This window comes from Marmota monax, unplaced genomic scaffold (assembly GCF_021218885.2).
Source record: "Marmota monax isolate L192 unplaced genomic scaffold, Marmota_monax_Labrador192_F-V1.1 WCK01_AAM20220418_F8-fsc00060, whole genome shotgun sequence".
NCBI lineage: Eukaryota > Metazoa > Chordata > Mammalia > Rodentia > Sciuridae > Marmota > Marmota monax.
Window position 1 is genome coordinate 3,298,503 of NW_026692826.1, and position 14,352 is coordinate 3,312,854.

General features: G+C 37.1%; 1 protein-coding gene across 1 annotated transcript in view; it reads left to right on the forward strand.

The window, feature by feature from the left end:
• The window catches only part of Dok6 (docking protein 6), a 372,278-nt gene that overhangs the window by 126,078 nt on the left and 231,848 nt on the right, over positions 1 to 14,352 (forward strand). The window contains exon 2 of the mRNA XM_046448628.2: positions 9,248 to 9,355. Coding sequence (XP_046304584.1) covers positions 9,248 to 9,355 — 108 coding nt within the window. The remainder of the gene's footprint in view (positions 1 to 9,247; positions 9,356 to 14,352) is intronic.

The following is a 14,352-nucleotide window of genomic DNA, read 5'->3' on the forward strand; positions in this document are numbered from 1 at the left end:
TCAGTGATCCCAGAGCTGTTGGTTAGCAAGTCCTCCCTGTTGCTGCAAACCAAGTGCTTCGTTTTGTTATCAACCACGTATCCTATGTGTGCCTCTGTGTTTATTCTACTCCTTTGGTCTGTTTGCCCCGTTCTGCGGTGTCTTAGTTACTGTGCCTTTTAATTAGCCTTAGCACTCCACATAGCAAGGCTTCTAATTTGCTGTTCGATCTAGTTTCAATCCTTTGAACTTGTTGGTTTGTAACCTAATGTATGATCACCTTCTCTCCCATTCTTGGGAAGTCTGAGAATCACATATACTGTGCAATCCTCCTGTACCATATATAGAGGTCTATTTAATCAGCTTCATCAGTCATGTTGTTCAAACACTGTACATCTGTAACTCATATATGTTTTACTTTTCCTGAAAATACTGAAATCTTTAAAATGTTATCGTAAAATTTTCTATTTTTTGACAATTTTGTTTTATAATTTTGAGGCTTCTTTGTGCATACTCACAATGGCAGAATAAAACACTCATTCTTCTCAATTAATATGTGAGTGTTTCAAATAGTCTCTGTCTCTAATAACATATTTTACCTTATTGTGAACTTTGATGATATAATTGCAATAACTTTTTTGTTAAACTTTAAGCTCTCCTCTATTTCTTGGTGCTTCAGAGTCTTGGTGGCATACCATCAGAGAGTAGAAGCCAAGCTCCTAAGGGATGTCTCTATCCTTTCCCCTTACTGTAGTTCCCTGCCCACTGCCCTGGCCCCTTGAAGCAGTAATTCAGACAGGTTCTTGCCTTCACTAGAGATAAAATCCAACCCAGACAGTAAGGAATTATGTTTATTTAGGGTTTATTAGGATTGCAGTCTGAACGATGCAAAATTCAAGCAGTCTTTAAAGTGTGCTCTCAGGTTCTACAAGGTGGCAACTCTTTTCATAGATTGAAGTGCAATGTGGGTTGCTAGTTCCATATCTGACTTGTCAAGACTTGTTGCTGGTTCATCAAAGGTAGAACCCTCTTGTAAGAAAGGCCTTGGGCACAGCCTCAGGCAGCAAAGGGATGGTTTCACCAACAGTAACACTGGTGAATTGCTTTCTAGAAGCTGCAGTTGGACCCATTTCATAGGGTCAACATGTACAGTGTGGTGTGTGCTGTAGACAGCCAGTTCAAATGCCCAATTGTGTGTGTGAGGGCCTCCTGGCTCCATTTTATGTGCCCAGAATGTGCCCAGAACCAACCCTTCAACCCTATTTGATTGTCTTCCCCAGCTCTGCAGAGGGCGTCGTACTTGACATTCTCTCAGACTGAAATTCTCTTTCCTGATGTTTGAATCATTCCTTCTCTCGCTTCCACTAATGCTGTGCTCGAATGTCCCCCTGGGCCAGCCTTCCCCTGACACGCCTGGTGCTCCCTTCTCTCTCCTTGTCCTGCAGTTCTTTTCACAACCCCAGCACCCTGCAAAAGGTTGTCCTCAAAAGTACTCCTTGATGGCTGTCATCAGCCCATGGAGGGAAAGATCCCAAGACAGGAGTGCTGTTTCCATAGGCACAGGAACTTGGTTTTCATGTTACTAATGCTTTTTTTAAACTACTATGTCTACAGAATCTAGAATTCTCAAGTACATTTTGAATAAATGAGAGGTATATGTGGAATTGAAAGATACTAAAACTCCCTTCAGTATTGAAGATATAGCTAAAACTAATTTCATCAGTTGAATAAACTTGACACATTGTAATAACTACTTTTCACAAAGAAACAAAAATGTGTTTTGTTGTACCAAATTCCTTTGTTCAGAGGACAAAAATCCAGGACTAGGCAAGTTAAAATTTTTCATAGACTAAACCTTCAATAACTATCAGGTGGACGCAATATCTTTATTTATTTATTTTATATGGTGCTCAGGATTGAACCCAGTGCCTTACCATGCATGTGAGGCAAGCACTCAACCACTAAGCTACAACGCCAGCCCCCTGTGTTTGTTATTCTGATATGTTCATCTGACACATGATAGTTATGAATAAGAATCTAATCCTTTACCCAGAGACATCATCTATAGAGTATCTTGCTTTCAGAAAGGAACACCAATAGAAGTCTCTCAGATGGACCAATTTCTTCTGTATATTTTTGAAACCTCTAGAGACAAAGTAAGTTTCTAGTTATAGTGCCAGGGACTCTCAGGTTTGACAGTTCCTATCATCAGAAATTCTACCAAGTTTCTACCCAAAATCCTGTTTGGAGTGCAAGGTTCATTAGGTCAACAGCTTGTGATGGAACAGGCCCATTAAATCCAACTTTTGAGTAAGTTAAAGCTTGTGAATGAGTCCTAGCTAAATAATGTAATTCCAGGTATGAACTAAAGCCAAGAAATCTGCCATCTACTACTCAGTGAGTCTTAAATGCAAAAAGGATGTCCTTTGTGTAAAATCACCTTGAAAAGGAAAAGGCACTAAGGGAAGAGATTGCCCTGTGGTAGAAGGGTTTTCCTCAGATGGAAGGGGATGAAGAGGGGTTTAACTACAGCCAGCCAGTGTGTGCAGGGTGTGTACAACTGCAGGTCCCTGGGACTTCTGGAGTCCTGGCAGAAACGTGGAGTGTTCCATGAGGAGAATCTGAGGTGCACCCAGAAATTAGTTTGGTGAGATGATTGGCATGTTTAGAAGAGGAATCTGAATGACAAGGTGAAATTAGCTAATACCCTGAAATAGAGTTTATGCACCATCCAGAAATCAAGATGGAGCATGCAGGGACATCATCTGCTAAGGGACAGACACCAGGGAAAGAGAATCCTCTTGCAAGAAATAAGTTCTGCTGCTAATCAGCCAATGGACTTTGCAACTTCAGAAACCCTTGTGGAGCCATGAAGTGAACGGCCTGTCTTCTTCACCACACTGCTCGGGAAGGTCATTCATTTCTGTCCTATTTTCAATGGGATGCTAATAAAAATTAGGTACCTAATTTTATTCACAAGGTTCTCTTTCATGCACCCAAAGATTTTATATTTATCTTTTACAAGCAAAATAAAACCTACTCCTTTATATTTTTTTTTCCTTTCTGGGAGTGATTTTCAGGGCTCAAGCAGTTATTTTGCTGCTCATCTCCGGAATGTCTCCAACACACTCACAGAAGATGCCAGTTCTAGGGCCTGAAGCAGATCATAGCACACCAATAAAAACTAGTTTGATAAAAAAGGACAAAGGGGTGATTTCCTCATGCTTCTTCTCATTTTATACTCCTCTTGTAGAGGTGGCGTTAAATGCCCTGACTCATATTTAATTTGACTTCAAAATAACACAAAATGACACTTGAAAATTCTCCATACCAAGGCCCTTTTGGTTACCTTTCTCTTCTTTAAAAGCAAAATATTTTGAAAATATTTTGAAATCTGCAATTAAGTGATTCTTTTCCTACTTTAAGCTTTAAAATTCAATTAGAGATCAAATGAAATAGAACTAGAACACAGCCATGATAAATTAATTTTATTTTCCCAATAAATTATGTTCATGTTTTAATCACTTTACTGTGAGACTTTCTTTAGACTTTGAAATATCAAAAATAATTTGAGACAAATGGAAATTTAAAAACCTTACACAAAATACCTGACTAACAGCCTTCAAAATGGTCAAGGTCATGTAAAACAAAAAGATACTAAGAAACTGTTCCAGGTCACAGGACACCAAGGACATAGGACAAGTGAAGTCATCTAGGAATTGTGGATTGGGTCCCTGAACAGCACAATTAAAAGCTGGAGAAATCTGGACAGAATTTGCAGTTTATTTTAGTAGTTTTACCAACTACCTTGGAATTTCACCCATGTTTATGTTCATGTCTTAGTTTTGAACAATATACCTTGTGTACATTAGCAGAAGCTGGGTAAAGTATGGAGACATTTGCTACATCATTTTTGAAACTGTTTATAAACCTAAAGTTATTCCAGGAAAATAAAAAATAAAAAGAATAACTTAAGGACCTCAATCTGGTACACAGTTTATTATGATAAGTCCTTAAAAGTCCGTCTTAGTGTAAAACTTTTCTTTTTTCTCTACTTGCTCTCCAGTATTTATTATTGTTTGTGTACTTGATGGCTACTATTCTAACTGGAGTGGGATGAAGATTTGGTATAGTTTTTATTTCCATTATTCTACTTGATAATGATGTTGAATATTTTTAAACCCTGGGGTCCATTTGAGTCTTTAATTCAGATAGTATCTCTTTTATGTTTTATCAGGTAAACCAAAATTTGGGACATAAATCTTTACTAGTGTTATATTTTTTGTTGGATTGTTCCCTTTATCATTATGAAATGGCCTTTTTAGAGATTTTTGATTCGTTTTGACTTGAAGTCTGCTTTGTCAGATATAAGAGTAGCTACTTCTGACTGTTTTCAGTCTTCATTTACAAGGTGGCCAATTTCGATCCTTTCACTTTCAACCAATGGCTCTTTGTCTATAGTGTTAGTCCCTTGCAAACAACATAGGTTTCAGTCTTTTAAAAAAAAAATCCATTCTACCTGCCAGCCTGCCTATGTCTTTTAATTATAGAGTGAGACCATTTACATTCATCATTATTATAGAAAGGTGTTTAATAATTCCAGCCATTTTGACTTATTTCTAACATTTAATTTGGTCCTATTTCTCATTTGCTTAGATTTGCTCAGCTAGTCTTCAAATGAGAATTGTTCATCGCTAGAATATGGCTTTGATTTCTTCTCTGTATGGTATTTCACACTATTGATGGGACTGTAAGTTAGTACAACCACTATGGAAATCAGTATGAATCTTCCTCAAAAGGCTAGGAATGGACGCACCATGTGATCCAGCTATGCTGCTCCTTAGTATTTATCCTATATAATTCAAATCAGCATACAATAGCAATACATGCATACCCATGTTTGTAGCACCACAATTCACAGTAGCCACACCATGGAACCAAATTGGGTGTCTACCAATGGATCAATGGATAAAGAAAATGGTATATGTACAGTTGAGTTTTATTCAGCCATATAGGAGAATGAGATTTTGCATTTGCAGGAAAATGGATGAAAGTTGAGAACATTGTGTTAACCAAAATAAGCCAAAATCAAAAAGCTAAGGCTTTTCTCTCATGTGTAGAAACTGGAGAGTAAAAACGAAAATAAAGGTGGTGTTGGGTGGGGGGTAGGGGTGGATCTCATGAAAATCAGAGGGAGATGGGTAGCGTAAAGGAAAGGGACCAAAAGGAGGGAGGAGGAGTGGAAAAGGCTAAATTCAGGGGAATGATATTGGTCAAATTGTATTGTTATATTGTGTGCAAGCATAAACATTTACCAACAAATCCCACCATGATGCATAATTATAATGCACCAATAAAAATATGGAAAATAAATGAAAAAAAAGTCCATCTTAGCCAGGGGCAGTGTCACATACTTGTAATCCCAGTGGCTGGAGAGGCTGAGATAGGAGGATCACAAGTTCAAGGCCAGCCTCAGCAACTTAGCAAAGCCTTTAGCAACTTACTAAGACCCTGTCTCAAAATAAAAAATAAAAAGGGCTGGGTATGTGGCTCAGTGGTAAATCAATCCTGGGTTAAATCCCCATACTGAAAGAATAAACAGATAAATAAATAAAGTCAGTCTTCTCAAATCAGGAATGCTTGTGTTTTCTGGCTCATGTTTAGCTCACTCCAAAATAGAAACTAACTATGGTAATACCAGATGCGGCATTGTAGTCACTAGGTAGCTCTGTGTGCATTTCTGGGAGTATCAAAGGCTTCATTTGACATGAACTATGAGCAGTAAAGGGAAAAAGGATTTCACCTTTGTTAATATAGATACAGATAGTGCTGATAGATACAGACATATTGTGTGTGTGTGTATATATATGAGATATATATATATATATATCATATATATATATATCATATATATACATATATCATATATATACTCTTTTTTTCTCCTTAATCAGCTCAGCTACCGCAGCAAAGTGCCCTACATCAGGTGACTTGAGGCAGTATGCAAGGCTGAGATCTGGGTGCCAGTGTGATTGGGTTCTGTGATGGCCTCTTCCTGGCTTAGGGACAACTGCCTTCTCACTGAGTGCACACGGGGCCTCTCTGTGAGCCAGCAGGGAGAGAGAGGAAGCAAACGCCCTGGGGTCTTCTCAAGAGAACTCTGCTTCCACCATCAAGGCCCACCCCTCGTGATTCCATCTAACCCGGATTATCCCCCAAAGGCCCATCTCCAAAGACTATCTCACCAGGAGTTAGGGCTTCAGTAGGTGAATTTGGGGGGACATAGTTCAGTTCAGCACCCAAAACCCAAGAGTTTCAGATCAGACTGTAGACTCCTTTCCAAGCATATGCTAGACGCTTTCTGCAGGCTATCTATCTCTTATTAACCCTAAAAGAGTCATGATGGAGTTTGATCTTAGTTTATAGATGAGGAAGTTAAGTCTTGGAGACGTTAAAATAACTTCTGTGGGGCAAGGCCTTTAAAGAATAACAGAACTTACAGTGAAATTGAGTTTTTCTCTGTTCTTGGACATTATAACATAAAACCCTCAGCTCTACAACAAGGCTTCAAATTGTATTAGAGTGAGTGAAAAGACTTGCTCTCTGTATGTTACTTCATGGTATATTGTGGAGAGAGTCATTTTTGGAAGGAATTGCATTTTGTTTTACTCTGTATTGGTATATGTAAATATGAATAGCTATATTAATTAACAATACCTGAAGTATCCTAAGATATTAGCAGGAATTAATATTTGTATTGAATGGAATAATTTAAAGAGTTTTTTCTACTCATATCATGTATATCATAGTTCCCATAACTCATGGAATCTTTGAAAACTTTAAAAGTATATTTGGTACAAGTCCATTTTTACCATATCATATATGTAAACATACTGCCATGTGTAATATGTGCAGACACATGCAGGGTGTGTAGACGGTTTTGGATACTATGAAAAGCCAGCTGCTTAGAGCATCCTGTCTGTTTGTAACACTTATGTTTATTGGTGACTCTGTGTGCACTGTGGGATTAATTTAATATGCTTAATTTCTTTTTCACTTCACAATAATCATATAATATAGACATTGTTTTCCCCAAACTAATGTAGGGACACCTGCTTAGAGAGCTCAGTGACTTGCCCACTGTGGCTCTCACATGGGGCTGAGTTGACTTGGAATTCCAAGTCCCGTCTTTACAGTTGCACTGTTCATGTCTGGAAGATCATTACTATAATTTCTGTTTATCTTTTAAAACTTTCATGTGATCCTCTAATTTTTCTGGATGGAGAACACTTGCATCTGAATATTCTGGCTCTGAATATTTGTTAGGCTTTTGCCTCATTAGGAAAAAGGCGTTCACTAGGTAGAGTTTTGTCATGATCAGAAAATTGCACCTGCTCTGTAAGCAAAATGAGCAGATCCTCGTGGCAACCTTCCGTGCACAGAACATGGGTCCCCCTTGCCACATCCTCCCTGCTTCTCTTGGGGAGCTCTCCTTTGTTAGCTGGACACTGAGTAATCTGAGCCTGCTCAGCTAGCCAGGATGTAAATCCAAGCCTGTCTGATCCCAAAATTTTAAGGATTTTCCACTATGCCAAGCTGTTTCTTCTAAGTTCACATTTTCTAAATGTTACTATTTAAAACATAAATATGTTTTTAAATTTAAAGTCAGAATTCTCCAACACCAAATAAAAATCGATATAGAATTGAATCCATTGAAGCTAAAAAACCACATACTAAGATCATAGCCCAAACACATTGATATATTCTTTGCTATTGTTTTACTTAGGGAGTGGGCATCACTAAGGGACCCAAAGATGTAGCATGTGCTGAGCATAAGTGTGGGAAGAACACCCAGAGTTTCAAAGTAGCTCCTCGTTTCCATGTACACAGAGGGAAAGCACTCGAGAGGGAAGGCACATCCATTGGATCTTAAGCAGAGATGGACAGACGTGCTCCCATGCAGGAACCTCTGGGTGGTCCTGGACATGCACCTCCAGGCTCCCAGGTCTAAGAAAGACAGCAAGAGCCGTCAAGTGCACGTGCTGTTATTCTGCTTATTCTGCTTTACAATGAGAAGTCTCTATCAACTGCACTAAAAGTGCCTTTTACCAAGAAAGATGCTGTCTGTTAGCAAAGAAGCAATGCACCCCAGAATCAGTCAACAGAATTGCAGTATTCATCCTCTTCTAATGCAAAGTGTACTGTGACAACTTTGCGATTTAAATAAAGACAGAGAAGATAAACATAGTGACCTAAGTTTCTGAAATTTCCTTTTACGAATTTCCTGTGGCTGTGGAGAGATTTCACTCCAGCAAACAATGGATACATTTTGAAATTTAAAATTCATGGCCAGTTTGCATTCCCAGACCTGTTTCATTACTGGAATAAAAGACTATACTGCCTTGCCTCCGAAAAGGCCTGTGGAGGGCATGTGATAGGTGAGAACCCGGTGACAGATGATGGAAACTTCCAAGAGTGATTAGTTCATAACTTAAAGGCAAGTTCCAGAAATAACGGTTTCTGTTTGTGCAATTATTAGTCATTTTTTTTAAACCAAAGTGTAAAGACATACAGTTGTGTTTTCCAATCTTGCATTATCTCTAACTCTATCTTAAAATGAAGTTAATAGTACTTACTTTATCTACTAGTTCTGATGATTAAATGTGTATATAAAATCTGAAACTTATTGTACATACTAAGTACTTAATAAAATTCTAGTTAAAAAAGTATAAAAGAGTGAGACAGATGTGCCCATTATAAAAACAAATTACTTTCTGTTAACTAAATTAACATATGGGCATCTGTTAAAAAAAAGCCTAAAATCCTACAAGATAAGTTAATTTTTAAATGCAATGGTTTTTTTTTCCTCCAGAGGTAGAAAATTGAGTCATACAGAAGTGCTTCACTTAAGCTTATTGAACTGCTACTGCACTAGCATAGAAAACAGAAAATTATCTGTCCTGAGGATAGTGGGAATAAAGGTTGTATATGGTCTTGAAACCCTGGGAATTTATTTACATTGAAAACTACTGAACACATTGACAACCTCATTACACAAAGAAATTCTTTTATAAGAAATATCTTATTTTAAAAATTTGCTGCAATTTTAATTAGTAACATGCTTATCATTCAAAGACAAAGTTACTCTATAAAGTAAGTGTGCTTTTAAAAATTTACTCCCAGTGGATTAATTGAATAGATAAACCTCTTGGTGCCACTAAGAGCATATAAAAAGGAGAGATAATGGGATTCTTTTATTTATTTTCAGATTTTCAGACGATGCTGGCTGGTTTTCAAGAAGGCTTCCAGCAAAGGACCCAGAAGGTTAGAAAAATTTCCAGATGAAAAGGCAGCTTATTTCAGAAACTTTCATAAGGTGAGTCAGAGTCCTGGGAGTCCCTGGGAGAATAGCTACACCCTTGACAACTCGTGGAGATATTTTCTTGATAGATGAAAGCTGCAGAGGCAAAGATTCATGGTCAAGATAAAACGCCCCTGTTCTGATAAAACTCAAAAGTTATGTTTCTTCTTTATTGTAACCATCTGTTGTAAATGCCAGGGGTACCTCTGCAAATGAAAGACTCATTTTTATTGCTACTTTGCAAAATGAGATGACTCATAACTCAACCAGATCATTTTCAAAGGTGCTGAGTAGGCATTTTCCCTCTGTTCAGGTTAATTGAGCATTTGTTACTTTGATTTAAACACTGGGCAATATTTAGGAGATAAAATTTTGAGGCAAGTTTTAGCAGTGCTAATGATATTGTTAATGTACATGGCACTTGGTGTTTAGTCAGCTCCTTAACAAGGAAATGATCATCGAAAGTGCTGAGATGTAGAAATGTGCCATAAATTCAAGGAGTAAAATATCAATTTCCTAAGAATTAAAGAATGTAAAATATAACCCCAAGTAATAATTCATATGCTACCTAAAGTTATCTTTGGGGATCACATCAAAACACAGTTCAGTATTTTGCAGCAATATGGAGGATTCCTGATCAGAACTCAGAACTGTAAAACAGTATTGCTGATTGTAGGTGCTCGGGAAAGCTCAGTAAAGATTCTAATCTGTCTTTGGTGCTGAGCTAGAGAAACTTACCGGCTGATGTCATGAAAGTGTGGAATTTTATTTTATATGTTATACGTTCTAATTTCTCCTTTTATTAACAGAAGATTATTTATAGTAATATACTAACAATTCTATTACACAAATAGCTAACAGTCACATACATTATATCTGAACCTAATCAGAGAGCTTAGAATTTGAATTTCAGTAACTGTATGAGCTATTCTATGTATTAATGGAGATTTACTATAAAAAAAAAATGCAAGTTCAAGTCCCTATTCACTTACTAGCTCCTGGACATTTGGTTTTCTCACAAATGGATGGATTTTAGAATTATTATATTACATGTCTCTAAGGGTTATGGAATTCTGATAGCATAAAACAGCTAACACAATTCTTATTTTAACTACAGGAAAAGAGTTTGAGTTCTAAAGTCTTACTGGTATTGCATTGTGATTATTATGGTTATGATTTTGGCAATAAGATTAAACCTGTGAATAAAGAATTTCCAGGATTTGAAATACAAATGTGTGATATTTATTTTATCATTGCTAGGTGGAGGGACTGAACATAACTATGCTTTTTGTGAAATCCTAGTCAGAGACCCTGCCTGCTGATCAATGAATTACATTAACGTGAGCTTGCTAGTCAATGCACCTGTCCTCCCACCCCCACGTCCCACACTCCTCCTTTACTATCTACTGTTTGGGCCCAACCATCTTCTGTCTGAAAACTCGACACACTGTAGAATTCTAACCAACCATCAGGATTGGTAATGTGGACACAAGAGGTATGTATCTTTGATCCATGCCAGGTCCTCTGCTCCTGGTTGGTGATTTGGAGATACAAGAGAGTCAGACATTGCCCTTCTGAAAAAAAACTTGAATTCTAGTGCAAAGGACACATCTAATTCACAAAAGTGAGTATACATAGGAAAGTACACACAGTTTTCAAGTACAAAAAAAAATCATATACATTCCACATAATTCTAATCAACATTCCATAAGTCTTTTTTTGTAGATATTAAAAGCTCATTTTATGTGGAAATCTCTATAATCTAGATTAAACAAAGCAAGTTTAATAAAGAGCGAAGTTGGAACTATTATGCTTAAAAACATCAAGGCAAACTATGAAACTACAGAGATCATCACAATAAGATATTAGCAATAGGATATGCAAAACGATCAGTGAAAGGGAATAGAAGTTCAGGAGTGAACCTGTGCTTTCACAATCAGTTGAATTGAGAGAAAGATACAAAGACAAGTCAATGGGGAAAGAAATTTTATTCAACAAATGCTGTTAGAACAACTGACTGTCCTAGGTAAATAAGTACACATTGATCTTACTTTACACCATAGACAAAATAAACTCAAAACAAGATCACTGGTCTAAATGAAATGCAAAAACTCCCAAAAGTAAGCATAGGAGGAGATTGTTTCCCCTGTGGTATAAGAAAACAATTTCTTAAGACAAAAAAAAAGAAAGAAAGAAAGAAAAAAAAAACTTGCTAAACTGATTTGAACTACATCAAAATTTAAAATATTTTTCTCTTTAAAAGACCCAATTTGTAAATTAAAAGGCCAGTAATAGAACAGAAAACATTTTTTAAAGCATTTATCTGATAAAGGACGTGTATCAAGGATATATGAATCTGACCATGCAATAAGAAGAACATAAATAATCCAGTATTAAAAATGGATAAAAATTATGAACATTTTCTAAATGCTCAGTAAATAAGTGCATGAGACAACACATGACATCATTAGTTGTCTGTAAAATCCAAACCAAAATCCAAAACTACCCATTCATTAGAATGGCCCAAAAGACTGAGAATAATTAGAGTTAGTGAAAACATGGAGCAACTACACTCGTATTGGTGGTCAAAATATAATACTGTGCACCAATGTTGTTTAAAATGTTATCCATCTACCCAGCCATGCCACTTTGAGAAATTTACTGCTTTTAAAAATTTATCCATTCAAAATGAAAACCATATCCACCTAATGGCAAGTATAGAAATGTTCACTTTGTTTCCAAGAGGCAGGAGTAAAAACAACCTAAATAGAGCAGGAGGGGGGATTATAGTACATCCATCAACAGATACCCCTGAATGATGGAAAAGAAAGGCTTCTGGTGCGCAGAATGTGAGACAAATATCAGAATTATGGTGCCAAGTCAAAGAAGTCAGGCCTCTAAAGATCAAACTGTAATGATTTCACACTTATCTTTGGTAACAGAAATGAGGTCATTGGTTGCCTAGCTTTGAGAGGGTGAGCAGGGTAAAGGTGTGGATGGGGAACAGGCTGCAAAGAATGGCGAAAATGTTATTTTTATTGTGACAGTATTTTTAATGGGTGTATACAACTGTTGAAACTCACTCGTTGGCTTATTTTAAATGGATGCAGTCTTTGTGGGTGAGATATTGTTCAACACAGCAATATGGAAAAGGTCAATCCTGAAAGAATATTGAAGAAGGTCAGGAATCTCCCCACACTGCCCAGCAGGCACGTTATAAATGCGGGATCTAGATTCTGTACGTAGCAGCTGTGTGAACTTGGGTTGGCCATTTAACCTTCAACACACTTCATTGTCCTCTGATAAATTAAGATTATGATAGTGTCTATGAAAGAAGTCTATTGTAAGGAATAAATGATACCATTGCCATGTAATGAGGTTAAATATAGCTGGAATGGTTAATAAGTGAAATTTTACAGCTCTGCATGTAACTGCTTAAAGAGGTTCTTCATATATAGCAAGTCTTAAGCAGTAATTAGTTCAGTCCAGATGTGACGGTGGCTTAGATGAAGTGTTGGTATTGGATCTAGAGATAAAAAGACAATCTTTGGACATGGTGTGTGAAAAACTGACAATATTTACTTAAGAATTAGATGGAGTTAAATGTAGTAATCATGGGTGATTCATGGGTTTGAACTTGAGCAAGAGCATCAATGATTATGTGATTCATGACATGAGGAAGTCTAGAAGTGCTAAATCTGGATAAAAATCACAAGCTTTAACTTTGTATGTGTTATACATAAAATGTCTGTTAGGCTAAAATGTCTAATAATCAATTGGGTAATTGAAAGTGGTCAGGAGTAGAAAAAATATCAGTGCTACAGTTCATTTGGTTGTCCTGAGCATATTGGTAGCACTATATGCTACAGCACTGGATGAAATGTCCTTGGAAGAGTTGGAAGAGAAAAGAATAAACAAATAAGTAGCACTACAGTATTTGGAAGATTAGAAAAGGCAATGGAGCCAGGGCAGAAGTCTGAAAAAAGACTCTAAGTAGACCATTGGAACCCATGGAAAACAATGACCAGATGACCATCTGTGTCTAACATCATGGAGGGACTGGGAAGACAACAGAAAGGAGATGGTTAGACGTAAAACATAGAAGTGTCTGGTGACTGACAGAACTATTTCATTGAAATATCAGGACTAAGTTTACATGGAGTGACCTACTGAAGAATGAGAGGAGAAAAAGAGACCAGCCCTTAGGGAGCTTTCTCAAGAAGTCTTGTGCCAAGACCCGAAGCAGATATGTTTTTAAAACGTGACCGTATGACAGCACACCTGTAGAAAGCACAGCGGGAATGGTCTAGTTGAGGAGGAAGTTCTTCTAGGAGGAGGAAGTTCCTGCGTCTTGTCATAGTGCCTTGTCTTTGGAAGAATCAAGGGTGCTTCATGCATTTTAACAAAAAGAAAAGGATAGAATCTGAGTGTGGACACAAGTAGGATGCACAAAAATTAATGTTAGAAAACTGCAACTGAGCTGGGGTTGTGGCTCAGCAGTAGAGCACTTGCCTAGCACGTGGGAGGCACTGGATTCCATCCTCAGCACCACATAAAAATAAATAAAAATAAAGATATTGTGTCCACCTACAACTTAAAAAAAAAAAAACCTGTCACACTTCAAAACCATCCATGTCCCCTCCCCCGTTACCTGAGAATCAAGGTACAAACAGTAACAGAACTCAATGAGAATATTTAAGGGAATAATCTGTTAATAAGTAGCTAAATAAATTTCATCCACTGTAATGTGCAGCTGTGGAAAGCATTTTAATAACGAAACTCAGTAGATGTGACAGCTAAAATTTACCTTTGTCGTGGCAATGCTGAGAAGATTAAAGTTTTTATTACTACGACTTTATAGCTTTGGCAAGGCTAATTCACTTCCTTAGTGACTTAGGTTTCCTTTCAATAATTTTATGTCATTTTTTTTCTGAGATTGACTGTGAACTGAATTGGTAAATTTAAACCAATCTTTATAGGGAAGATTAGTTAGAGCACGGTTCCTCAGTGGT